General features: G+C 36.6%; 1 protein-coding gene across 2 annotated transcripts in view; it reads left to right on the top strand.

Annotated features, from left to right (window-relative positions):
• The window catches only part of LOC124368693, an 87,104-nt gene that overhangs the window by 30,677 nt on the left and 28,763 nt on the right, over positions 1–27,664 (top strand). Inside the window, exons 1-15 of one of the 2 annotated variants that reach the window (XM_046825990.1) lie at positions 541–661; positions 2,764–2,808; positions 5,534–5,662; positions 11,753–11,797; positions 13,080–13,202; positions 14,180–14,224; positions 16,274–16,405; positions 17,469–17,513; positions 19,757–19,888; positions 21,626–21,667; positions 21,952–22,080; positions 22,216–22,260; positions 23,586–23,711; positions 24,078–24,119; positions 25,669–25,806. In XM_046825990.1, coding sequence (XP_046681946.1) covers positions 568–661; positions 2,764–2,808; positions 5,534–5,662; positions 11,753–11,797; positions 13,080–13,202; positions 14,180–14,224; positions 16,274–16,405; positions 17,469–17,513; positions 19,757–19,888; positions 21,626–21,667; positions 21,952–22,080; positions 22,216–22,260; positions 23,586–23,711; positions 24,078–24,119; positions 25,669–25,806 — 1,312 coding nt within the window. In that variant the 5' untranslated portion in view covers positions 541–567. Of the gene's footprint in view, positions 1–540; positions 662–2,763; positions 2,809–5,533; positions 5,663–11,752; positions 11,798–13,079; positions 13,203–14,179; positions 14,225–16,273; positions 16,406–17,468; positions 17,514–19,756; positions 19,889–21,625; positions 21,668–21,951; positions 22,081–22,215; positions 22,261–23,585; positions 23,712–24,077; positions 24,120–25,668; positions 25,807–27,664 lie in introns of those variants that run through there. The other variant, XM_046825989.1, reaches the window with a different exon arrangement.

Genomic DNA, 27,664 nt, shown 5'->3' with positions numbered 1-27,664 from the left:
GAGGAGTAGGAGGAGTTGAAATGAGCTCAATAAGTAGCCGTCACATCATGAGGGTTAGGAGGATATACAGAATAACAAAAAAAAAATTCTACACCTATTTTTTTCAATGTTGAAGGCTTAAAGATTACCTTCCTCCTTATTTCATCCTTTTCGATGTTTTCATTTACATAACACAAACTCACACGAGGTTCCAAAGGGACAAACCAATGACTGATTGTCTATACGGTGGTAGGGTGCAAAGGGGGGAAACAGATTTTGCATAAAGGCAGGGATGCATGTATGCCTTGTTCCAAGGTTATCGAGAAACTCACAATAATTAATTGTGAGTAGATTAGGTTTGGTGTCGGTGGTGAGGAAATGGGGGAACTAGAAATTCTATAGCAATCCATTTACCCCAGTAAGCTAGGTTAGGAAGACGTGCCTCAATGTGTGACGTACAATGTTGGTGTTGGGAGACATTATATACATATAAAAAAAAAAAAAAAAAAACTTTGGGGAAGGGGGAGAGGATGTGCCGAGGGCACAACAGTTAGTTAGCAGGTGGTCAGATAGGCATAGTTGTCTTGCATGATAGAGGGCGCTACTGACGCCGGTTATCAAAGGTCGGGGGAGTCGCTCAAAAGACGAGCGCAGTTGTTCCGGTGGCTCCGTGGCTGTATGGGTGAGATCCTTCCAATAATTCTTAGGACTTAATTTGGTTAATTTTAGGGGAATTATACTATGGTGCTTTTTTTTACAGAAGATGCTATTACCATTTATAAAGGTGGTGCACCTTAGTTGCTGTCTGAATAGGATCACGTTAGTTTTAAACCGGGGGGATTAGATTGAATTAAATTATATTTTCTAAACTAAAAAATCTGTCAAAGCTGGCTGTCTCTGCACCTTGAGGGGTGTCCACCTCGACCTCGGGCTCCTAAAGCTTAAATTAGTTGGTGAATTGCAAATTGGCGCGGTCAAATTATTTATTAACCGAGACACGAATAATTTTTCGTTCACGCACGTGCTTAGAAACGTTGCAGGATAACAGTTGTCCAACACTAGGTGGAGGTAGGTAATAGATAGTAAATAGGCAAGAGTCCCACTAGAGGTTACAAGACTTTCACCAACGTCTGTCTCTTCTTCTTGGATAACAGTTGTCCAACACTAGGTGGAGGTAGGTAATAGATAGTAAATAGGCAAGAGTCCCACTAGAGGTTACAAGACTTTCACCAACGTCTGTCTCTTCTTCTTGGATAACAGTTGTCCAACACTAGGTGGAGGTAGGTAATAGATAGTAAATAGGCAAGAGTCCCACTAGAGGTTACAAGACTTTCACCAACGTCTGTCTCTTCTTCTTGGATAACAGTTGTCCAACACTAGGTGGAGGTAGGTAATAGATAGTAAATAAGTTTTTATAAACTATCTTCAACACTATACAAAATTTGTAACACTTGAAGTGATAAAGGATTGTGTTAATTATCTACTTTCTGTTCGTTGTCGGATATTATTTAAAAAGCAATTTGGTTAATGCATGTATTAATATGCTGAACTATGTACACCATATAATGTTTACTACAGATTGTGTCAGAAACGAAACCTAACCTAAAAGTGAATTAAGTTGTACATACTTTGAAACTGCGAATGAGACTGTAGCAGCTACTATCTACATCAGACTGATATTTTAGTATCCCGACCACCAGTAGCCCTGAAGAATTGAGGATCCCTGCCGACCCAAACCCTCAGCACGGCTAGGACCCTCACAGGCCCTCACAGCCTCAATCCCAAACACGGAAACTCGGAGGACAACCCCTGTCTTTAGTGGAATCGTCCTAGTATTTATGACTCTGTCACTGTAATGCATACTAGATCATCTTGCGTATAGTGCGTAGCATAGTAAATACTGGGTTCTTTGGGATTTATTTCATAACAGATTTTATATAACACTTTATATATTACTAAAATATATAAAATATTGTATAAAATATGTAAGTTGTGACTAAGTTACAGCATGATTTCTAATTGAATACGACATAGTGTTGGGATATTTATTTTAAGGAGAATAGAACTTAATGCAGAATATGTTTAAATGAAAGGTTTAAATTTACAATCCAAAAGTATATATATATATGTGTGTGTGTGTGTGTGTGTGTGTGTGTGTGTGTGTGTGTGTGTGTGTGTGTGTGTGTGTGTGTGTGTGTGTGTGTGTGTGTGTGTGTGTGTGTGTGTGTGTGTGTGTGTGTGTGTGTGTGTGTGTGTGTGTGTGTGTGTGTGTGTGGTGTGTGTGTGTGTGTGTGTGTGTGTGTGTGTGTGTGTGTGTGTGTGTGTGTGTGTGTCATAATAGTATTATATTTTTAGTGAAAGGAAATAATGATTAAACTGACTTAAGTACAAGACAAATCAATTTTTTTCTCTGAACTTCATTAACTTTCCTTATATTACTAAATAATGCTAAATTTACAAATTTAAGTGTATTAATCTACCACTGGAACAAAAGGGTTACGTAGAGAAAAACAAAGCTTTGGGAGAATCTCTAGAGACGGCACATCAGTAATGTATAATTAGATTTAAATTCGCCAATCAGCTAAGCCGTTTATTCGGAAAGAAAGAATTTTACCAGGTAAACAACTAACTTATATCAGATTTTTGACTGTGTATAAAAATTGCCTGAATCGAAAAGCTACAAACGATTTCGGTAAACTCCCGCTGGTGCAACATGCCCAATACAGATCGTTATCAGGCGTATTGGTAATAGCGCATGTGTTTACTATTTTCTATTTGTTTCAGATTACGACCTGGCTCACACAGGAGAATGCACGAAAGAAGAGATTGGTAAATATCGTTGATCAAAATCTCTTACATGTACTTAATACATCTCTTACAGCTACTCCGTGTGTGGTAATAACATTACTGTAATTCAGTCAAACACTTGCTCTTAGCATCCGGTTTAAAAATTACTTGATATAATTCAATGAACACATATTTTATGTATTAGGGCAGTTTTCTTTGGAAATCTTGAGGTATAAAATTAATTATAGTAGTATAAAACTACTGAGGACGAACTTGTGTGAATTGACGACGGAAATAATATTTTATTTTATGCTACTGAGAATAAAACAAGGTAAGGAGATACATGGCGCGTAATAGGCTTCTCGGAAGTTGCATGCACAATTTCTATTACCAGACAGACAATCAGACAAAAAATACACAAAAAGTACGCTCAGTCAGACTCCATAGTTAGTCTTGTATCATCATAGAACATATTCTTGTATATCTAGAAATTAAATTATACTTTAATATCATGCAAAATTAAAGTATATAAATGAAATCTTTCCCAATATATTTCCACATGTTATATTCACATATTTACTATTAAGTTAAGTTTAATTGCAGTGTTCAAATATTAAAAGCTAGGGAAAGCAGTACAACGCAAGTGCGCTGAAATTAGATCTTAACACCGATTTTTAACTTTGACTTTCCACCCTATTACTTTTTAGTTTTATTCCATGAATAATACAAATGTATTTATGATGCTATTTTCTCGTTCCAGTAATGGTTACCCATAAGACCCATGACAATATATTCGATAACGCTCAGCCAAATCCAATGGAGTGATTAGCACCATCATCTAAGTCAGTGTTGCTCAGTATATAATGAAGTATACAAAATTCGAGATTTTAGGTAATCTTTTTTCGAGATATCGTGCGGACAGACTTTTAGCGAAGTTTCAGCAAATTAGATCAATAACAGTGCTTTATTGATATTCATTATTAATTTAATTTTTTTCAGTAGTAACAAACATCGTCTTTCTTGATAATCAAAACATCATTGAAAGCTAACATAGTTAGATTTCACTTTTTTCAAAGGAAATCAAAACAGAAATATGCACCAAGCATTTCGCTTATGACGTACATGGGATTAAAATGTCGTTTAGTCATCTACAAATACAAATAAAGTTGCAAAATATAGTGTAAACCATTTTAATAGAAGTTCATAATCCTATTACGATGCCATGTGGAAACCAAGGTGTTAAATGCTTAGAAATGTTTAAAAGAATGTGAAAACAAGGATCTTCTGTATCCTAACTCTCGCTTACAACCTACATAACTTCACAATCACTGTATATAAACATTTAAATATTTACAAAATCTAAAGTGTTCATACATTATATCAGTCAAAACTTACCCAAAATATAAGCTCAGGCATACTTAATACAAATATAATATTTGATTTTTGGATATGCCTTAGAAATTACAAACAATAAATCACTCGGTGGATCATTTAAAATCACCAGACGGAAACGGCAAACAAAACTAATTTCAGAAACTTCAAAATCTCTTTGAGTAATTTATTGTGAGCAAATATCAACTCGAAATTATCCAAATTAAACAAAATCCATTTATTGTTTTCAATCCTATTTTATGCACAGAGGTAAAATGCCACGTTTTATACAGTACTGAATATTTTGGAGAAAGAACTATTTTGCTGGGATTTAAATGCTGGGACTTTTATTGCCCGGTTATTGCATTAAATATACTTGTTATATATGCTAAACTCATACCTTTACCTATAAGGTTTGGTCACTGTAATATCTTGCTTTTAAATACTAGTCAACTGAAACGTTTTTTGTTTCTACCTCTAAAAGCAGTATTAAACTTGAACCTTCAGTTTTCACCTCAGAGTTTTGCATTATTTAAAGACTACTTTTTAGGTATATGTAATCTGTATGGGCTTTTTAACTATTCCAAATAGTAATACTAATACACGGAAAAATCATTTGGGTTACTGTGAATACATGTGTACATACTACCAGCTTTTTTAATATGAGACATCCAAGAAATGTACATGATACAAATTATCCAATAAGGTAATTATTTAAGTATTTGTGAAGTGCCTGATGATGGAATATTTGATTCAGAAAGGCCTTGCACAAAATAAAAAAATTATATATTGGAAAATGTTGTATTCCTTTATCTAGTGATACTATAATTATTTAAGGTTTAACTTGTTATTTTCAGAAAATGCTAAACTATGCAAAGCACACTAGGATCTTACAATGCACTAAATATTTATTACAAAACTTTGTTAAGTGTGAAGATTGATTGGAATTTCTCTATACCTGAAATGGTGGTTAATTCAGATACAACTTCTTAACGTACCTTTTAAGATAGTTTTATGGAGTAAATGGGCTTAATGTATTTTTTATGTAAATTTTAAGGAAAAATATTAAAGTATGTTTACATATTTGGGGCGTGCTTTTACTTTTACGGTGTCATTTTTGCGTGTTTATATACAACTAAATACTTAATTTTAAAGTAATAACAATCACCTTGTTAAGTCATATTGCTTAATTTAAGTAGAGTTTTGAAAGAAATATAACAAAAAGTACAATGAGTTTCTTTCTCAGCGCCAATTTTACAAGTAACAAGTAATTAAAGGAATTCGTAGAATAAAATATTTTAAAATGTATGCATGCAATATGACTAGTAGCTATCAAGTAGCTATCAAGCTTAGAAAACTATAGCACATTTGTTTAATGATATGAGTTTGATTGCAGACAAATGTTGCCAGCCAGGGTTCTGCCCTACATCTTACAGCCCAGTCTGTGGTCTCAGCCCTACCAAGGGATACTCTACGTTCGACAACACGTGCTTCCTCCACTTCGAGAACAACTGTAACAACGGAGGTAACTATGATAGTGGTAGTAGTAGTTGAAATGTCAGGAGTGTTACAGATGACGAGTGTTTGCCGCGATGTGAGTACAGTAATCTGTAAGAGAAATAACTAATCGTGGAGGTATTCACATTGAAAAGTCATAAACAAATTTACATAATTTTATCTGCTAATACGGGAGATTTCGTTTTGTCGTTTCTAGTTTGCTGCCTGTTATAGCCATTCAACTTTACTTTTACCGGACTGATTAATATTCTATGAAAACGCTTCCGTTTAAGAAAAGTGATCGAATTAGCTGGCAAAATCTGGGGACATTTGTGGAGCACGCGTGTATTGAAATAATAATCCCCGAGTGAAAATCTTAGCTCAAGTATTGAGAGAAGGAGAGATAAGTATATCCGGCCATCAGAGCGGAATGTAGCAGTATCTTCCCGCCCTGATGGAGACGAAAGACAAGCATCCCTTGAGATAGTGGCTATCACGTAACAGAATAACATGCGATGGGTTTGATAACAAATGCCTGAGAGAACAATCAAATATAAAAATGTATACAAACATAAAGAAAGGTTTGAGTGGTTTGGTGTGTGTTAATAAAAAGAACCGAAAATAAATTTCGGCATAGTTAATTAGATAATAATCTTATATGTAATACAGGGGAGGGAAGTTGGGTTGTTGTTGTTAGTCGTGTTATGTCCTCGGAACTGGTTGTTAGTCTCGCTGGTGCTGCGCACTTCTGGGTCCCTCCACGGATTGGACAAGTCCTGGTGTCGGTTGTAGGGGCCGCCAGCTGCAAGGGCCGCGAGCAGAGTCGTTGTAGCTGGCTGGAGTCATCTGCTTGGGTCCAGGGGCGGAGACTTGCAGAAGATGATGTCCTCACGTTGTCAATTCCAGATCTGGTTGTATCCCATCTCCGGTCCTGTCAGGTGTTGGTCGTGCTGTGTTGGTGTTGGATCATCCTCTTCTGCCGCTGCGACGCTCCTGGAGGGGGGAAGGTTCCGAGGACGGTTTCGACGGTGTGAGCCGCGGCGCTCCTCAGCCTTGGTGCGGGTGTGCAGCCGCAGTCTCAGCACCGCCGAAAAGGGGAAAGTCTTGATCGGGGTTGTCGTGTCCGGTGGGAGATGTCGAATCTAGTGTTGATGATGTCTTGCCTTTCGTTGTCAAGTTTCTGTTTCTTGTTGGAAGTTTACCTGGCTCTTCCCGTCATGTCACTCCTCGGTGAGTCGTCTGGCGGCCTTGTCTTCGAGGATAGCCCCGCAGAGGTGTCTTGTCAAGGTCGCCGTCTCGGGTGTCGTCACAAGCGTCCGGAAGTCACAGGGCCACTGCACGTTCAGGGTTTCCTCCACGAAAGTCCGAAGATCCTGCCGAAGGTCATCGTAGGCGCTGCAGTGGAAGATGCTGTGGTGCGGTGTGTCAACTTCTCCGTAGTGACAGAGGTCGTTCTCCGAGTGCCCGAAGCGGTGATGGTACTCACCGAACTGACCATGCCCAGTCAGGAACTGAGTGAGGACATGGTCAATCCGGATCCACCTAAGCTGTTGTTGCCTTTCTCGGACATCCGGAAAGATGGAGTGGGTAAAACGTCCAGTGTCCGCCTCATCCCACTCCCTCTGCCACTGATCCAGGATCTGCTCCCTGAGTTGTTGTTTGGTGCCATTGCGTTGTCCTTTCTTCCTTTCCCACAGCATCTTATCCAGCTTGATCTTCAGATCGATCGGGAGTTCTCCAGCGATAACTGCCACGGCCTGGAATGAGATGGTCCTATACGCCCCTGTAATGCATCTTAGTGCGTGTCTCTGTGCTATCCGGAGTTGTCTTCGCACATGAACGTTCTCTACCCGGTGGGCCCAGACACGTGAAGCGTAGTCCACCATCGGGGTGTAGACTGCTCGGTAGATGTTCTGCAGCGTGGCTGGTCGTATGCCGTACTTGAGTCTTGCTAGTCTAACTATCTTCCCCATGAGTGCCTTGGCTCGTTCGCCACTGGCCTTCACATGGGGAAGGAACGTCAATTTCTTGTCTAATAGAACCCCGAGGTACTCCTGTTGCTCCACGTATCCGACCCGCTGTCCGGAGAGTCTGATCAGATGTGGTCGTCCTCTATGTAGTTTGCCGGCCAAAATCATTGCCTTTGTCTTTGTCGATGAAAATTCCAGTTTCACCCTCCTTGACCAGTCGTCTAGTCTGGTGCAGATCTCCGCCATCTTTTCTTCAATATCTGGTCTTGATCTTCCCTGTACCAGGAAGGCCGCGTCATCCGCGAAAGCAATGACCGACGAACCATGCGGAAGTGGAATCCTCAGGAGGTCGTCAAACACGCAGTTCCACAGGATGGGTCCCAGGACTGACCCTTGCGGGCAACCCCTTTCGACGGGTATTTGTGCGCGGCAGCCACCATGCTCCATATATGCGGTCCTGTTGGACAGGTAATTCTTGATGATCTGGTAGATGTTATGAGATACTCGCATATGTCGAAGTTTATGGAACACAGCTGGCCACCACACCCCGTCGAAAGCTCCCTTGATGTCCAGGAAGAGTCCTACTGCGTGTTTTGAGTCCACTGCTGTCGTCCAATCCAGGAGTCGTTGAATAGCATCCACCGTGCTCCGCCCAGCCCGGAAACCGTACTGAGAGTCGCACAGGTGTCCTTGTCCTTCTATATGGTTCGTCAGTCTTTCGCATATCATTCTCTCAAATGTCTTCCCGAGGACAGATAGTAGACTAATGGGTCGGAAAGATGTCGGGTCCGACCAGTCTCTGTCCACGGATTTTCGGATGATCCGCACCAGTGCCTCTTTCCAGACGGATGGGTAGTGTCCGCTTTGCCAGCAGCTGTTCAGGTGTTTCAGGAAGATCTCCCCCACCCCGGCGGACCAATTTTTCAGAACTTCAGCTGGGATTCCATCCGGCCCTGGAGCCTTCCCCTTCTTCATCTTGGTGATAGCGTTGGTAAGTTCTGCTATTGTGAAGTCCTGATCACCCGGCCCGTCGTATGGTACGAGGAGGTCCTCCCTGATCCTTAGGTGCTCTTGATCTTCGTCTCCCATCGCGTCTGGTGTCATTAAAGTGCCCAGGATGTGCCGCAACGTCCCCTCCATGTCGTCCGTGAACTCCTGATCCGTTTCTCAGTGTAGTCATAACTTCCCTCAGTCTAAGCTTGTCAGCCCCTAGCTTATATATGAATCCGAACGGATCATTTCCGGTCTCTCCCACAAACCGCCGCCAACTGTCCGTTTTGCTCTTCTTGATCATTGCTTTATACTTCAGCTGTTCCCTCCTGTGGATGCCCGCGTAAACGAGTCTCATCCTACAGGGGCAGCAGCGCTGGGCTTTTCTTCTGGCTCGGCTGACGACGGTCTTCTGGTTCTCGAGACCGGCATTCCACCAGGGGGCTGACGCGTCCCGTTTCTTCTTGACACGGGGGATCGCCGCGGCGCAGGTCTCCTTCAGGACTGTGGTGAATTCCTCCGGGCTGATTTTTGCTTGCTGTATTCTCACTTGTATCATGTTATTCAGCCTATCGAAGTTCGTCTTATTAACCCTCATCACCGTACCGGATCGTTCGTTCGATGCTGGCGCAGAGTCAATCGTCCACGTCATGAGTCGATGGTCGCTCATACTCTGGTTCTCCAGCACTCTCCAGGATGTCACGTGTCGAGCGATGCCTGGCGTCGCCAGTGTCACATCTATATTGGTGCCCGAACTGTGAGTGCTGGGACCCTCATTATTGAGAACCACCAGGTTTCTTCTTATGGTCAATGCTTCCAATTCAGCCCCGCGGTCGTTTGTCTCGTCGGAATGCCAGAACGTGGAATTGGCATTAGCGTCCAATCCCACGACGACATGTTCTCCACGCAGACTCCGCAAGATGTTATCCAATTGATCGATGTAGTTGTCTATTGGGTGGCTGAATTGGAAGTAGCCGGATACGAAAGTCACTGGTCCTACATTTGTCCTAATCTTCATCACTGCAAAGTTTGTCGTCCTGAGCTGCAGTATTTCCAGCGGCTCTAGTTCCGGCTTGCATACTATCGCTGCCATCGGTCTCACTTCCTGTTGCTGGTTCCCAATAATGAGGTATGTGGACGATAATCCGAAGCATCTGACCTTGCCCGAAACGCTGTAGGGTTCCTGCGCTAGGAGAATGTCTAAATTTAGCTCAGCCATCGTGTGTCTGGCTTCGTCTCCGGCAGCTTTGGAGTTACGGAGGTTAAGCTGCCCGACCCTCAGGATCTCTCGTCGATTAGGTCTATTCATAGTCAGTGTGTGTCGAGATCCTGGAACACTCTGCAAGATAGCTGGGACAGGTGTTTGATGTCAAAGCGTGCTTGGAATCTCTTCCAGCTCTCTTGCAGTTCGTGCAGGTGGGTGGCTTGCTCCTGTCCTTACAGTCTTTAATGGAGTGTCCTTCCTTCGCGCAGTGCCCATACGTATCCCCTACAGCGTTACATGCTTTGGCCAGGTGTCCGTACCTTTGGCATCTGTAACATCTGGTTGTTGCGATGTAATCCACTGTCTTGCAAGAATTCCATCCAAGACAGATTCTTCCGGTACGCATGAGGGTTTGTCGTATCACTGGGCTGACTTCACATACCCAGTGACATGTCTGTGGATCTCTGGGGCCCGTCCTGAAGAGGGGGGTGAAGCCTCCCACGAAGGTTGTCGGCTCCATCCCCGTTGAGCGGATGTTTTGCTCATACACGTCCCTCGCGATCTCGTTGGGTTCCAGGACCCTTGGAACGTCGTATATCATGATCTTAGGTAGTCTTTTCTTGGGTTCCCGTGTGTTGACGACTGGCTGCAGCGTTTCGGCTAACTTCTTAGCTTGGTCCTTTCCTTCCAGTTCAATCGCCACCCCACCGTTCCGGATCTTGGACACTCTGTGAACCCTCAGGCCTAAGGCTTTGGGGTCCACAGTCCGGCGCACCAAGTCCTTCACCTCCTCAGACGTTGCTCCTTCCGTCTTCGGATAGACGAGGATCGTCTGAGTAGGCTTCGTAGACCTGGGTGGGATGGTCCTGGACGTCGATTGCCTAGCTGCAGCCTGCGCGTATGAGGGTCCTGGTGTTGCTGTGTGATGCTGTGGAGGGACGGCTTCCTTGAAGATCTTGATGATCGAGCTTCTCTCTTCAAGACGCGCCCTGAGGGTCAAATTTTCCTCGTGTAGCATGCGTGCTTTACGAAGGACGGAATGCAGCTCCTTTTCTATGTCGCGCACTTTCTCCGCGGATCCCGCCTTCTTTTGCAGCAAGTCTTAACTTTCCCAAAACCAGGCTGATGGAGCTATCTCCGAAACATTATATTTTGTAAAATCGCATTCAGGTACGAATACGTGGAAGGAATTCTTTTGCCAACTGTTTAGCCAGGTTACTGCAACCTTGTGTAAAAGTGATTCTTGTGACAATTCTACTAATAATGTCCTCATAACAATAGGCTTAAATTTAACTTGTGGACGTAGCTTTTTCTTTTAACATTTATATTGCGCCCTTATTCCATGCATTTTCTTTCACAGTGAAATTTGAAGCAGGTTCCTGGTGGAAATCATAGTGTATCGACCGACTCGACACCATATTTTGACTATAAACCTCCTCACTTCGCGCAGATCTATAAACTTTTGAAGAACAAGGATATTTACTCAAAAAAAGTTGAACCCACTCTCTCTTTCAATAATAAAGATTTAAAGAGGTGATAAAGATCTCATTTTTGAAAATAAATACATAAGCTTTCTAGAAATAGGCAATTGGTGTCGTAACACTAATAATTTCGCAAATTAAGGTGTCAAGTATTACACCGAAGTGTTTCATATTGCCTCGTGCTCTATAGGAGAGCATTTCGTGTAGTACAATTGTGAATTTTATTCTAAGCAATAAAGATAATTCAAACATACGTGACAATGCCTTACGCATTTTTATTTCCTCATTAATTATGATCATCATATGTAATATATTATAAGAGGACAATTTTGGATTCCACAACTGATTCTTGTTTTCAATGATCAGGTTTCGTGAAGTCAAAGATTAAAAAAATGCGACGCCTCTTATATAAGTTGGATATGTAACTCACGAAAAATAACTGTGAAAACTATTTTATATCTGTCTTTTTACAGATTTTGCGCTACAACATTCTGGTCCATGCACAAGAGAAGAGATCAGTAAGTGTCAATATATAAAACATTACTAAAAACCATAATTAAAAGGAAATCAATTGAACTCAATTAACTGTTCAATCATTTTAAATCATTTTTATCTAAAGATAAAATAAACCGCAAAACCTTAAAAGTCATAGTTCAAATCTTATAACATATCTGTATAAAATGAGTACTACTGGGATTGAGTACTCCCGGCCATAAAAAGTACTGGGAATAAAATGGCTTATAAACATAGTGGTTTATTTCATCACTGTGCTAAAAATCAAAATTCCTGCTAATCTATTTCGTTTATGAACAGATTATAGTTTTGAATGGTTCAAATTTTGAATTTTACATCACAAGAAGAATGTTAAATCTTAAACCTTTTACGCCTTTACCTTTGCTTTTAAAATAATAATGGTCTCAAGGTAAAGATATATTATATAAAAAGTCTTCAAAAAATGTTTATTGCTTATTCAAAAAATTGTAATTATTTCATCTTTTTAATGTTAAAATGTATAATTTAACAATAAAAAGGAAGAAGCGTTTGGATGGATATAAATCATATTCTAAAAATAAGTGTTCTCACATAACTATACAGCAAGTACAAACCCTACTTAGGTGTAATTAAATTATAATTATTTGCGATTCTTTGCTTCTCACTGGTTTTCATTATTGTTGTAATTTGGTAACGTTATTTTTACCAAAATCACAATTAATTATTGATGTTTGTTTTTTAAGCTAAGGTTTATTTAATATATAATTTAAATAAATGGATTTATGTTTAGTTATAAATGTATATATGTTAGTTTAATGTTTTATGAGGCTAAGTGGTAGAGAGGACTTTATAGTCCTAACTTCGCCTCTAATAAAGGCATTTTTCATTTCATTTCATCACTATATGAAACTTGCATGTTTTGGCTTTCGCCGTTAAAATAAAGTAAATGAAACTAAATGCGCTCTTATTATGTATAGGCCTATATGTTTTGAAAATCGATCTGCTTCCATCCGATTAGCCTTAAAGTTAATCTGATTAGAATTATCTGAAAGCAGTTTATATTTGGCCACCATTTCTCCAAGTGTTGTTTAGTTGTCATAACGTTTTTTATAATATTACATTTTGAGTAGAAAATTCACTATATTAATGTAATTTTTGGGCATGCATATAGGTAATTCTCCAAATACTGACCACGCAAATCAGTGCAATTATTTGATCTAGATCAGCCAAACAGTACATAGTTTTGTATTTATTTAATTATTAATATAACATTGTCACGGACATTTTATGGTACCCTCTTGATTTTAGATAAATGCCAAGTCTCCTGCACGTTACAGTATGAACCTGTGTGTGGACTCAGTCACAAGAAAGGGTACAAGACTTTTGGGAATAGATGCTCCCTGACTCAAGAAAATACATGTTTTAAGGACGGTTAGTACAATTTAATACTATTGCTGCATTTTTACGTTTCATAGAGTTATTTGGTAGAGTATTTTATTTATTTGGAATAGTTAGTAGTTTTGTATTTATTTCCTCAAATGGCATTAACATTTCCAAATAATAACGTCAATGAACAAAACATCCCTTTATATTTAAATGTAAGATAAATTTAAATTGCAACTTCTAACATATTATACTATTGTGACTAGTTAGATTGCGTAGTATTTTTTATTTTTACTATCAACTCTTAGTTACTCTCATGCTACCAAGTTTAATATGTTTTATTTATTTTTAGTTATTATTAATATTACGAGATGAAGATTCATTAATATTGAAATATATTATATTAAAAACAGCCATATATAATTTAGAAGATACTATCTATTTCTAAATAACTATACAAATTCCAACAGTACTTATTTCAACGACATCCGTCGACGCATAAGCGAGAACGACTACTTTAAAGATAGCTTGCACAAGCCGGGAGCAGCAAACAGATACCTCTCAACTGTGACATGTTTGCTACCCCGGCTTGTGCAAGCGGGTACCTTTAACATGCTTATGTATTGATGGATGCCATTGAAAGTACTGTTGGAATTGGAATAATGTTCAAATAGTTGGTACAAAGTGCTTTTTTTTAACTATACTTGGTTTTTTGTTATTTTACTTTTAAACTTTTCAACTAACGCCATTTTGTTAATATTAAAGAAAAAATACAGTGATATTTTTAAAATGTTCTCTTATCTATTCATACCTATTTAATACATTGTGTTTTTAAATTTAAATAATTGTATGTATATAACAATTTTTTATAAAAAATACAAAATTGCTTTTAGCGGCTAATCGAGAAATTTCTTGACGTAGGTTTATATGATTGTTTTGTTTATCGCCCACAGATGTTTGTGACACCTTTGTATATATAACGTATAATCTTATGTTTTTAGTATCCATATTTACAATTGTTTCAGATTACGTTTTGGAACATGACGGGGAGTGTTCGAAGGAAGAGCTTGGTAATATATTCTCAATACATTATAATTTTATGTCTATCAACAGACAGTACTGTACTTTTGAACATTTTGAGATCATTAAATACCATACTGTATATGGAATAGATTGTATGGTTCCATCAAACTTCTTTAAATGTGTATATAACATTACTATCCATGTAGGATTTTATATAATGAAAATTCAGGAAAAAGAAAAATGTTACTTCATTAAAAACATCTTGTAGGAAAATCATCTGTATATTCATTACAATTGATTGTGATTTTTTACACAAAAATTCGTCCCTTAAATTTTAATTTGAACTTACCAATTTATTTTTAAAAAGTTAGTTAATGATATTATTTTTGTACAGTATTTTTACATAAATTTGAATCACTATTTGAATTTCATATTTAATTAGTTAAGCCGCAATATTAATAACATATGTTAATATTACGCCTGTTTATTAATAGTAATTCCTAAGCCTCAAATTATCAGACAACGAATATAATGTTTATTTTCTCCCTTGCCTTTCGTAAATTCTTTACAGCATATAATTTTGAAGCAAAGTTTAAGTTAGAAGATTTGTTGGTTATCGCTATGGTGGATCTGAATCCACCAAAAACATTAAAAGGCAGTGTAAGTTTGAGGCGTTGTATTCCCACGCATTTAACCCTCGCGGTGCTTCCGTCGGACGCGCTACAACTGTTAGCCCTTTTTCAAAATCAATTTTACTGTGGGAATCTAATGTCTCATATAGTGCTAAAATGACGCAATTCTGCAATATTTTATTTTATAAATTCAGACATACAGACATACTAACACATTTCCTTTATTTTTTGCGAATGTAACCCACTTTTTAATCAGGGAGTCGGTCATTCCAACTGGGCGGTTTCCCAGTCGAATTCCAAAAACTCGTCAGTATTATAAAATGCCTGTGACACCAAAATGTGTTTAAGGTGAGATTTTAACGCCTTCGGCGTTAGGGCATTTTTTATTGGGTTGGGCAGTCTATTGAGAAAACTAACACCTGCCTGCGAGGGCAAGTGTTCGTAAACTACCGTTCTTTGCCGCCCGTACAGATAGTTATGTCTGACTCGAGTCTCGAGAACGTGTATGTCTTGGCCTCTGGATAAGGCACAGTTGAAAATACAAAACAAAGCTGTTTCCAAATGTAGAGACAGGGCAGAACAGCTGCAATTCCTTGAGGGCTAGCCTGCAAGACTCTCTAAAACTGATTTTTGCGAAGATTCTAATTGCTTTTTTTAGAGTTTGAAAGCTTTCTGAAACTGATAGTTTGCACAAGCTCCCCAGAGTATCAAACCGTAGCACAGATGGGTATAAATCAAGCCGTAATAGGCCGTAATCAGTACATGACTCGGGCAGTATTTCGCTAAAGACCTCAGGTCAAATATTCCTGAGGAACTTTTGGCGCAAACGCGATGAGCTCAAAATGTGCTCTTTCCGAGTCAGTCCTCGATCAAGGTGTATTCCAAGGAACTTTGAAGAGCAGACTTCTTCCAGTGTGGAGTCAGTTAATCAAACAGGAGGCCGACACTGGTTTTCCACAGCACGCAAAACATTGGACTTTGATGGTTTTGCTAATAGATTGAGGTTGTTGAAGTATTTGAAACAGTTGCTGGTGTCAACAAAAGCCTGTTGTTCCAAAACTTCACTAGATTTTTCGCTGAAACAGAGCGTCGTATCATCAGCATACTGCACAAGCTTTCTGTACAGGAGTGATGATCCTATGTCGTTCACATAAAGCAGAAAAAGCACAGAACTGATTCAGATACAATTATGTACAGCATAATGTATTATAATAACACTTTGCTTGTTTAAAATGTGCGCAACATTTAACCAAAATAGGCCCATCACCTTGTCCCTGGAGGGTTGAAGTATAATTATATTTCTAAATGTAAACTTAATTTCAAGATACTAATAAGTAAAATGCTTTATGTTTGTTAAAATGTACCTTTTGGTGAAAATCATATGATATAATATTCCCACGGAAGATGTATAACATAACACAAACATTTACAACCTTACATAAACCGTTGTAAACCTTGTTCCAGAGACGATCTGCACTGCAGGCTTCTGCACATCAACACCAGAGAGCCCCGTGTGTGGAATGAGCCCCACCAGGGGTTACTTAACGTTCCCCAACGAGTGTTATCTCCATGCAGAGAACACATGCAACTACGAAGGTAAAATAGTGTAGCGATGTATTTCAGCTATTAGGCCAATTTATTTGGGAATTCGAAGTTATGAAATCAACTACAAATTTCTGGAGCTCACACGGTAACTTGTATTAATGGTAAGAAAAACTGTATATAGGCTATTATTTTAAATTGTATGCTTCATTTTGTACTTGAAATATAAACTGTTGTAACAGTTGGGATTAAAACTTCCAAGCCTTTCCCGTTGGAAACTCGCAATTCCCTTACGAGCTTACGGAGTCTCAAAGGCATCAACACTATTTTCTACATACGATTATAAGGAGAAAGTTAACAACTGAACTGGTATGTATTCAGACAGGTTACTGAAATCCAAAATGGTTAATCCTATTGGCCATTGGTGAAATCCAAAATAGGCCATCGGTGTTCTCCAGGTAGCAGTAAGTTTTCTGAATGGCCCCTCAAAGTAGTACGTCCTAATATAGTTTCATTTTATCTTTATGTGTGTGTTTTTATTTACAGTGTCAGTTAAAAGTATGAAGTATGAATACACTCTATTTAGTTTTTGATGGATGAAGATGGAGGGTTGGAACTCGGGGCATCTTTCTAGGAAATAGAAGTAAGCTTTTTAGTCACTGTTACAACTTTCCCCATATCACAAAAACGGGAAGTTTTGGGGAAACGCCCTTTGGGAGGGCTGCTCACAAGATGACACCTCATTTAAAAGGTCTTGATAAAGAAAAAACAGGGGAAACCATTTAATAAGTATTTACATTTAAAAATTTTGAGCCACCCTCTCCTAAATCCCATTTTGGGGAAATGGGCAAAGTTGCAACAGTAACTAAGAAGTTCACTGTTATTTCCTAGAATGGTGTACCGAGCTCCATCCATTTATCTTTATCCATCAAAAACTATACAGAGTGTATCCATATTTTCAACTCACACTGTATTCACATATATCTTATACATTATACTATAATGTAATTAATATTTCAGGTATCAAAAAAGTCTTTTAGGTCTTTATTTGATATACAGTTTTATTTTTACAAGTTGAACAATAGTAAGGGAATAACAGCATTCTGTTCTGTTTCAGATTTTGCTGTAGCTCACACTGGCGTGTGCACCAAAGAGGAACTGGGTAAGTTTTCATACTTATTACGTATCATTCTCTAAATATAGCTTCATACTTGAACGCACATTTTGGTTTATACCAACATTTTATGCGCAAAATATCACATAAACATTTACTCGATTTGTATTTCAAATGTATATGCTGTTGGAACTGTAATTAAAAGGCCAAAATCCACTATTATTACTAATTGTCATTGCCACCTGATGTGGTAGATACGAGTGCCATACACACGTTAGGTCAAACTTATTGTTTTAAAAGTAGCTAAAATATACGCGTGGTGTCTAACCAGAAATAGGATACCTTATTATTTTTTAAAGAGTTAAGTAATTTTTAGATTATCAATCAATTGCAATTGAACATTTCTCAATTAGTTTTTAACTTATTATATTTTGTTTGATTTTCGACGAAAATCAACTGTATATGCTTAAAGCAATGGTATGGCCGGCGGGAGGTTCAAGGAGTCCAGACTTCCCAAAATTTTTAATTTTTTTCAATTACTGTTTTAGCAAACGATTACCATTATTTAAATAGTAGGTTATTTAAAATCAGTATTGCTGACATATACTAGATGGTTTCACTATAGTTTTGACTTTGTGCCTCTTTAATGTCTCCCCCGTTTTATATACTTTCTTTCAACTGCATAATCAAGTCATATAAGTAATATGAATATATAAATTACTATTACAAGAATAATTAACGTTAACATATAAGTATGTTACAATGCCAGAACAAAGGTAACATAATAGATAATTCATCAAAACAATAGATAACTTACAAAAGATTTTCGTTTGACTATCGACAATATGCAATTATACCTACCGAAATAAAATTGTAATAAGTGACATATTCATTAATGTCTGGTGTGTTGGTGAGAAGGGTACTATACTTTGTGGATTAGAGAACGCGTACTTGTGCTATGTGTAAGGCAGGTAGAATAGGGCGTGTAAATAATTTATATAATAAAACTTGTGTACAAAAACAGATTGCAAAACTTCCAGAATTATCAGTCATTGTTTTTTATCAGTCGTTCCTTGAATGTAAGGAAAACGCAACCTAACTGGTAATGCTTATTATTGCCAGTTTTGATGTAATATCTGTCAACTGAATGGTTCTCTATAGCGAACCAAAATATTTCAAGAATTTCATTGTGCAGGCAATGTATCAACCGGGCAACTGAGATGGTAACGTACACGGTTTTACCTTAAAATTGTAACATCTCAGTTGATTGACACAGAGATATCATTATTATCCCCACTATGTGGATTTAAACTGCTATATACTCGTACTAATAAAAACACAAATTTAAGATTTAAAGAATTGGATTTAGAAGTTAACGTCTATTAGTCATTAATATATGAGGTTTGTCATTAATAAAATAAGGTTAACAATTTTAAATTTCGGTTGACAGAACAGCATAGTCTAGAAAGTAACTCAAGCCGTTGAAAACAATTCTTTTTTAATTTTAAGAGAGACCAAATGTATACGTCTCCATACCACTTATTATGAGCGAAACAATTCCACAGAACGTTCAATTTAACCTGTCAATAAACTGGTTATTTCAGGAATTTAGATACAAATATGACATAACACCAAAAACTGTTTAAAAACGAGAATGGTCGGATCCGTCATAAGCAACAGGGAAAACCCCAGATCAGTTCTTGGATCAAACTTACAATTATGTGGTCGGTCTTTTTTTATAAATCCCAAAATATCAAGTCGAAAAACCGAAAACCAACTACTATGCTTTTGAAATCAATATAGAAATGCTCCCTAAGATATGAACGGTCGTGAGCCACACTACTTTTCGTGAGTCGAAATGAAACAGCATCGACAAGGGTTATACAATGTACATTGAAAGGATAACAGGATTTTGGACATTTACGATCGTTATAGGATATAAAAGGTATACCACCTTTTAAGACGAAGAGGATGGATTTCAATCCTCAAAATGTTGTGTACTCACCTTTAGTAACAATTAACGATGTCAAATGTCCGAAATCCTGTTATCCTTTCAGACCTTCCATGATCAATAACAAATTTAAAAAAAATTGGTTGCCGGTTACTAGACAATACGGGATTGTTCCTAGAATCGATTCCAAGGTCCCAGAATAGTACCTAAATGAAACGCAAACACCAGAGTCGGTTCCTGAATCCATCCAATATTCCAGGATTTACTGTAATTTCTATAATCAAGACAGGACCTCTGCCAAGCCATACTGACCTAACTGCTCTCTGATGTTTTTGCACAGGGAAGATCTGCACTGCTGAGTGCTGTGCTGATGTACCACTGGCGCCGGTCTGTGCACTCAGTCCTGCTAAGGTTCATCACACTTTCAAGAACCTGTGCTATCTCAATGCGGAGAACATGTGCAAAGATGCAGGTAACATTGTGTATCTGAGTTACTCATCTGTTCATAGCCATCTACCATGTCACATTCAGGACTTTCACTTCAAAAACAAACAAAAACATTTCATATAATCCCGACTGAACGTTGTGTTCCTAGAAAACCTAAGATTTATTAGAGAAATCTGAAGTAATTAACTTATTTATTATTTTCATACTAATAACATTTGCCTCATTGTTTGGGATTTTTAACCAACATATTTTGAGTATAGTCCAATGCTTTATGTGTGCTGTTTAGCATATCGTTCCTTGGTTTATGGTAATTGTGTTTTGTTTCTGGGAGAAGAACCTTTCAGCCATTAACGACTCTTGGATGTTTAGGCTAGGAAATGAAAGGATTTCAAGCCCAAGAAAGAAAGCCATCTCCACAGCTGCTGGGTTATAATTTTAGAATTATTAATAAGCCTGACGGACTTTTTTCTGGTATCCTTGAATTTTTTTAGTGCTACACCTATATGTTATAGCTATTGCAATACTATATTTATTGTTTTATTTTGCTTGCTTAAGGACATCGCAAACAAATTATAATTATTTAACGAACTAATTGCATTACACACAGTATTATTGGAAGATAGAAGAATTATTTGAAGAAACAGATTATTGGAAGAAACACTGGACCACGGTTGTTGTTTTTTTGAAAAAAAAACATCGGTTTCCTACAGAATAAAATGGTGTCCATTAGACTGATTTTTTACGTATACGATATATATATCAAATGTAGTACTGATCCTTTTGGAACGCCAATTATTATGGTTAGTCTTAGAGGTTGAATAAAATAGGGATTTACTTCGTTATTTTACAGTTCTGGGAGTTTAGCATCAGGCTACCTATATACCATGTAATAATATTATTTTATTTTATTGATTGCATCATGTTGGTTTTCAATGTGAAGTACAGCTCACTAAACATATGATTTGCCAAATTCCATACAACTAAATGTTCAAAAATCTAATGCTACATTACACTTAAATAAAATAAATTTTGTTTTAAAAACTAAATAACAGTAATATTTAAAGATTGATATCGGGATTTAAGAAATTGTCCATCAAACAAAACGCCCGGCTCAAAAGATAGCTCTTTAGGGAAAGTTTGCGCTTTTAAAATATTCAATTTGTTTTATATGAAACAGTAGGGCATAGAACAATTGTAGAAATTAATATTGAGCACCTTATTGGTAATTTGTTAGGCAATGTACAGAATATTCCAATATAGGTTTCCTATGGGGATGAAGATTTTGCAGACTATAATTATCAAGCAAATTATGATAATAAAAAAAACTTTTAAACTTTAAAAATATAAATGCTTGGAAGTGTCAAAATGTTATGTATTTTACAACACTCGTTAAATGATTATTGGTAGTTTAAAGTGGCACATTATCCCGACAATTGTTTTTAAACCTAAATAATCGTTTTGTAGAATTAACCAAATATCTCAGATTCAAATAAACACACGAAAAAACACATGTAAAGTACATTGTTCTAATAGTAAAGGCAGAAACTATTTGAAAAGCAAAATACGATGAATTGAGTTTTACCGCCAATTTAAAAAAGAGCTATTTACAACTGAAATTAAATAATCACCAATTAACATACCATACACTTTCGCAATAGTATAAAAGTCCAAATAAAATGTATTTAGGTAATAATTTAAAATGTAATTTCAAAGTTTCTGAGATGCTGGTTCGTAAAATAATGCCCACAATTGTATATTTCAGGTTATGAGTTCAAACATAATGGCAAATGCACCATTCCTGAAGGTGAGTTTTAATGATTCCCGGTCTAACTTGCATAATTTAATTAATACATAAGCTGTTTTATCAAAACTATTTGATAATTTGGTTTTGAATGTATGTTTTATGAATTTCCACTTAGAAAACTATTAAAAAAATAACTATAGAAATAATATTTCGTTTTCATCTTTTCCAGTAGGATGGTGAAGTGTTTCTTAATCAACTACAAAACCATTAGCCATACATATATATTATTGCCTCAGTGTACGTTTTCAGGTCTGAAAATGTTTTTAATAATTCTGTTGTTACAGTGAAAGGACAATGTCCGCTCTCGTGCACTGAGGAGTACAAGAGTGTTTGCGGGTACAGTGGCACGTACGGGTACAAGACATTCTCCAACAAGTGTGTGTACGAGTTGGAGATTAACTGCTACTTCACCGGTACGTCCTTATATACACACAATTATACGTCCTATATACACTCAATTCCCTATATAAATATAGGAATACGTATAACGAAATAAGTGTTAGATGTTCATGTATACAATCGTATTCACGAAGATCACCTGATTTCAGATTATGAAATCGTTCATGACGGGGATTGCACTGAACAAGAACTGGGTAAGTACCAATCCACAGAGCCAAATTCATAAATGTATCCAGTATTAAATAACATAATATTTCTGTTTGACTTTAATCGTGGAATTTGGATTGGTCAACAAATCGACTTCATGGTGCGTAAAGTTACATACATAACATTTTGAACTCAATTTACTTGTTATAGATGTAACTAAGACGTATAGTTGTTCTAGGGGCTGCAACCCTTTTTCTGCCCTTCAAGAAAAAATCTTTACTTTGTTGACGTAATTTCAAATTTAAAATTTCTGAGACATCAGAAAGTTAGTGAATTATTAATTAAAAGACACATTGACCACGGTTCTGTCGACTTCGTTTTACTTGTCTGATCTTCAAACAATGAAAACCTAGGATGAAGAGATGAAACATTGTCAGTTGTTATCCATAGCAACATTGCTATAGCTAGTTCCCGACAACATTGGATGTATTTCATCGGATTTTGTACTTATTCTCTCACTCAATACGTTTAATTGGACGAATGCAGTTTCTATAAATACTATGCGTAAGAACTCACGAAATCCTCTCGAATTTTCAATAAGACTTAGAAACAGATATCGTACCCAGCTGCTGGCTTAATTCAAAAGTCACAAATACCTGCAACTTGACTTTGTCACTACAATATGTACACTACAATATGTCAATCAAACTGTGACTTTAAAATTTTATAGCTATAACATTGTTGATATTACTATCGAGATTCCATGACATTACATGACTACATTCATGTTATGATCCTAATTTGCATTTTAAGCGCTTCAATTTTTAATAGTTTAATGTATTGTAGAACATGGAATGCTCAATTTTAAAAAAACATTACTCCTTCAAAAATAAATATTAGAAAATAAAGTTCGTCCTGTTTTTCAACAATAAGCTAGTAAATTCTAAATCCACGAAAGAGTTGTGAAAATAATAAAATACTTATGGCAGTTTTAATTGTTAATTACGTTTTGGGTGTTATAAAACATATTCCTTACTCTGCACTCGTCTATTAATTAATAAATATTGTAATTTAAAACCGAGGAAATGCTTCATGGTGACATTAAGTGAATGGGTTTTACTACAGACGTAAACAAAAATCTATATTTGGAACACTACCATCACGAACCGAAGCAGTAACATGTCCATTTTTAAGATGATGTTAGTTTTTTCATAGCTCATAGTAGTGCACAGAAATGCGAACTTATGTAACCGAACGTGACAATCAATCTATTGAAACATTGTATATTAGTCTTTTATTAACCTTATTGTGATTTAACAAATTATTAATAATTAACCTGATATAGTATTTAATAAATTCGCAACGTATTTAGGAAAGAACTGCGAACTGCAATGTTCGAAAGATTACCGGCCGGTCTGTGGTCTGAGTCCTACAGTCGGCTACAAGACCTTCACTAACAAGTGTATCTTCGTCCAAGAAATTTCTTGTCTCGGTAAAGGTAAGTAAGGCAGAACGATAGTTCTTGTTGAAAAGAAAGCAAAATATCTAAGAATTACAACTCAATTTTTTTAATGATTTATGTTCAGGCAGATTTAAAGGTAAAATAGTTTGTTATGCTTGTGAAACAACCTCAGTGAGAGATGTTTCTATGTTTTCAATTGATTACAAACGTAACCGTGTTCCTATCCCAGTTAGTCTTATATACCGTACAACAACATTTAGTAGCCTATTCATACTTTTTTCTTACTTTAAAAGTGGAAAACTGTTTAAAGTTCTTACTATTACTGTCTAACATGTTTATATCTAAATATACAAACCCTTCTAATTTAACTATATGTAATTACATGTACTTTATCTTGTCTAGATTACGTCTACAAACATGGAGGAGTATGCAAAGTCCCGAATGGTATGTATTATATAGCTTTACTAATCAGCAATTAAGAGTAAAATTTATTAACTTAGAAAGGTTAATAATAGTTTACGTTTTAAGTGCCTGATTAAACTTGAACTAGGTGAAGTTTAAGATCACAATTCTGTTTGTTTTGTATTAATATTGTCAAGAGTATCATACTTCTAAAATGTATCATTGATAAACGGTGTAAGTTATAAAAAAATTTCCATATATTTCACACGAAACGTGTTCAAAAAGTGTCACCCTTGTTTTAGAAAAGCACCATAAGGACAGTTCTCTGAAATTATCATAATGTAAGGGATAATACGGCTATAACACCTTATTCGTATTAAACAAATTATTTTCAGCTTTAGTAATTTAAGTTAATTCCAAACAAGCATACCGACCATACGAGCTGTGAAAACTGTAATACCGGATTTATGGAATTTTAGTTTAGGGGAAAACGAATAAAACTATTATATATTCTGTGAGATACGCTTCTACTTGGTTAGTGTACCAGATTAGTACTTATTATTTACTATGTGTTAGAATTTAAATAATGCAAGAAGAATAACTGTCTATGCCTAGAGAAATATTAAATGTCCAGATATAACAAACAGGTATAATAACTAAGTTGATTAACCTTCCCACCAAAACTTTGGACTATCTGTCTTCAAAGTATCACATTTTATCATACATGTGTTTATCGCATAAACATGACCTAATAAACTAAAAAATAATAATTATTAAATTAATTTCAATTAATCAACTAAATTCATTTGGATTGAAAGTCTATCTTCAGACATCTCTGTCAAGTTACAAGTGAAGTCATGTTTTTACTGTTTAAATTATAAATGTAAAATAGTCTATAAACTACATAGATTATAATCTCAAGACATATTTGATTTTTTTTAAGCGTGTTACTGTTTTAAATCTAAACTATCAGTACACATTTTTGTTCTGAAAAAAAGATACAGTTTTAACTTAAACATATAATAAATGTATTTAAGGCAAATTTTAAAGATAAGTACCTGAGCACTGGAACCCCATGTGTAACAGGAAATAATGACATAAGAAATTCAAAATCGCACTTAGAAAAATTCTTTTAACTGTTCATGTCTTTTTCCAAAAGCCCGCAGAAATTACAAACACATCTTACGTACACTAATTGTAGGTCTTTGTTTTTTAAACAGCAGCTCTCGAGTTAGTTAAGATTACCCAGTAATAAAACAAGTAAGGGTGTAAAAAAACTCTCTACACAATTTTTTGTTTCCATGGGCCAAGATGAGCTATAAAGTAAATGTCAGTTGTCAACCAATGGTAATTCTTTTCCTTTATTGGATACATTTGGATCTTAGCTCCTCTCGGTTCGTGTAACAATATCCTACAGTCTGTGAAGAGTTTTTTCTCCCTGTATGAAGGTTTTCATAATTAACTAGAAAGAGGTTTATGCACAATTTACTGTATTCTTTATATTTATAGGGCACCAGTTCAACCTGCCTATGGAGTTACTTTCCTAGGTAACGTCAAAATAATTGTTGAACACGGTAAATGTATGTTGCAGTCCCACCAGGTTGTCCTGCCAGCTGTACTAAAGAGTACAACCCGGTCTGTAGCTTCAGCCCTTCGACAAAAACCTTCAAGACCTTTTCTAACAAGTGTCTGTTGGCAGCTCACAACAAATGCAGTACCTCAGATAATGGTTTGTAGTATGATATTGTCTGTCACCATTACTGTTTACTTTTTCTGGTTTACCGATGATAAGGTAAACCAGAACCTCGTTAGTGAGTCGCCGTTGCCAGACAACAATTACAAGATTTGTTTAGTGAGGAGTTACAACAGTGTGAAGGGTCCGTGATGGGGAGGTAGACACAGTTTTATCCATGGCCCAGATGGGTGCACCCTATTAGTATGTAATGAGAAATTATTGCCATGCCTAACACAATATACTAATTCATGTGCTTGTTTCTCTTGCTCTTTGGTTCAGTCACTCATATTGTTTTCGCCATGTATTAAAAATTCTCGATCGGTTTACACTGAAGTAATAATATGTTCTTCACATCGGAGTCGTTTCACTCCAAAACTACAATAATAAACCAGTATCATGCAACAATATATTTTTGTATTTGGTATTCATTTGTTATCACTACTTGTCATTTTTAAAGATAATTTTTTTATTTAATTTAAACATTTCTTATACTATTTAATTCTTAAATAACTACTGATTACTAAGGACAGTCTAAACTAGAATTTTAACCCTCATAAAAATCCTCTTCTTTTCATATACTTATCTTTTACTGCATACGATCGAGTTTTGCGGTCTCGTTGTTTTAATAGAACCTGAACTTCTCTTGCAGAACTGAACTTCCCTTACACGGCAAATATAAGTTATTTGGAATATCCCTCATTTCTAAAACCTCTTCTACTCACACTTCGTCACTCTCCAATTCCACTAGAGAGTTACATCTTCGATTAGCCAGAGTGGCTCTGGTGGCTGGCGTAGGGGCTGTCAGCGAGCGAATATCTAAAAGTTTATGGATATGGAGAGAAATCAAGTTGGTGTGGATCATGGAAAATCTCTCTTTAGATTCAATACGGTACAGAACCAATACAAATACAGTCTTAAGCATTTAGGAATGGTTAGTGGAGGGAGCGGAGTTGTATCTCGATTCAACGAAGTTCAACCAATCATCGATCAAATGTGGCTTTATTTCAACAGATTTCCAGCTTTTTGTGGATCTGATTCTGTCTTCTTTCTTGGTTATTTTCAGGATATTCTTATGTGAATGATTTATTATTGCCTTCTACTCTCTGAAAAAATTGTATGGAACCTATTATGCTAGCTTACTTTTGTCGAGTTCTATTGTATTTTGATTTTGTAACTGTGATATGCCATGGAAGTTTTTTAACAAAATAGTATATATGTACAACATTCTATGTTATCTGAGCCACAACTGAAATTTCGTTGACTTCAGACGTATGGAATCAAGTCCTTTAATGATCTAAAACAGTTCAATTTTGAGCCGACACGAACACAGACTATGTCTTGTCATTGTGAGACATACTGTATTACTCGTTCTTTGGATATAATGTGAAGTAGGGCATTAACACAGCCCGTACCCCGGTGAACTTTGAGGCAGTGTTGCCAACTCCTACTAACCACCAGCTGTACCCGCTATGACGTGGCTTTCGCCATACTGTCTGCTTAATTTATATGTTGCATGCAAAACCGATGAATGACATCAAATGTACTATATTTTTGTACGACAAAATCTGTCGCTGCTGAGACGGATCAGTAGTTTTCCATTTGAGTAAAACTAGCTGCAGTGTTGAGCATGTGGTGTAGAGGGGGGATTCAAATACACCAGCCACTCTCGAACTATTTTCGAAAGGGCTACTCTAACTATTGTTTAAATTCCTATATCAATCCGTTGAATTTTCAAAACATCCATTATTGATTATGAGTTTTAAAACAAAAAATAAATAACCACCTTTTAAGCATTAATCGTGTTGTGTTGATGTATTAAAATATACATATATAAAATTTTTTGGAGTTAATA

Source organism: Homalodisca vitripennis, chromosome X (genome assembly GCF_021130785.1).
Source record: "Homalodisca vitripennis isolate AUS2020 chromosome X, UT_GWSS_2.1, whole genome shotgun sequence".
NCBI classification, from domain to species: Eukaryota; Metazoa; Arthropoda; class Insecta; order Hemiptera; family Cicadellidae; genus Homalodisca; species Homalodisca vitripennis.
The sequence above is the reverse complement of the archived record's forward strand: the minus strand, read 5'-3'. Positions and strand labels throughout refer to the sequence as shown.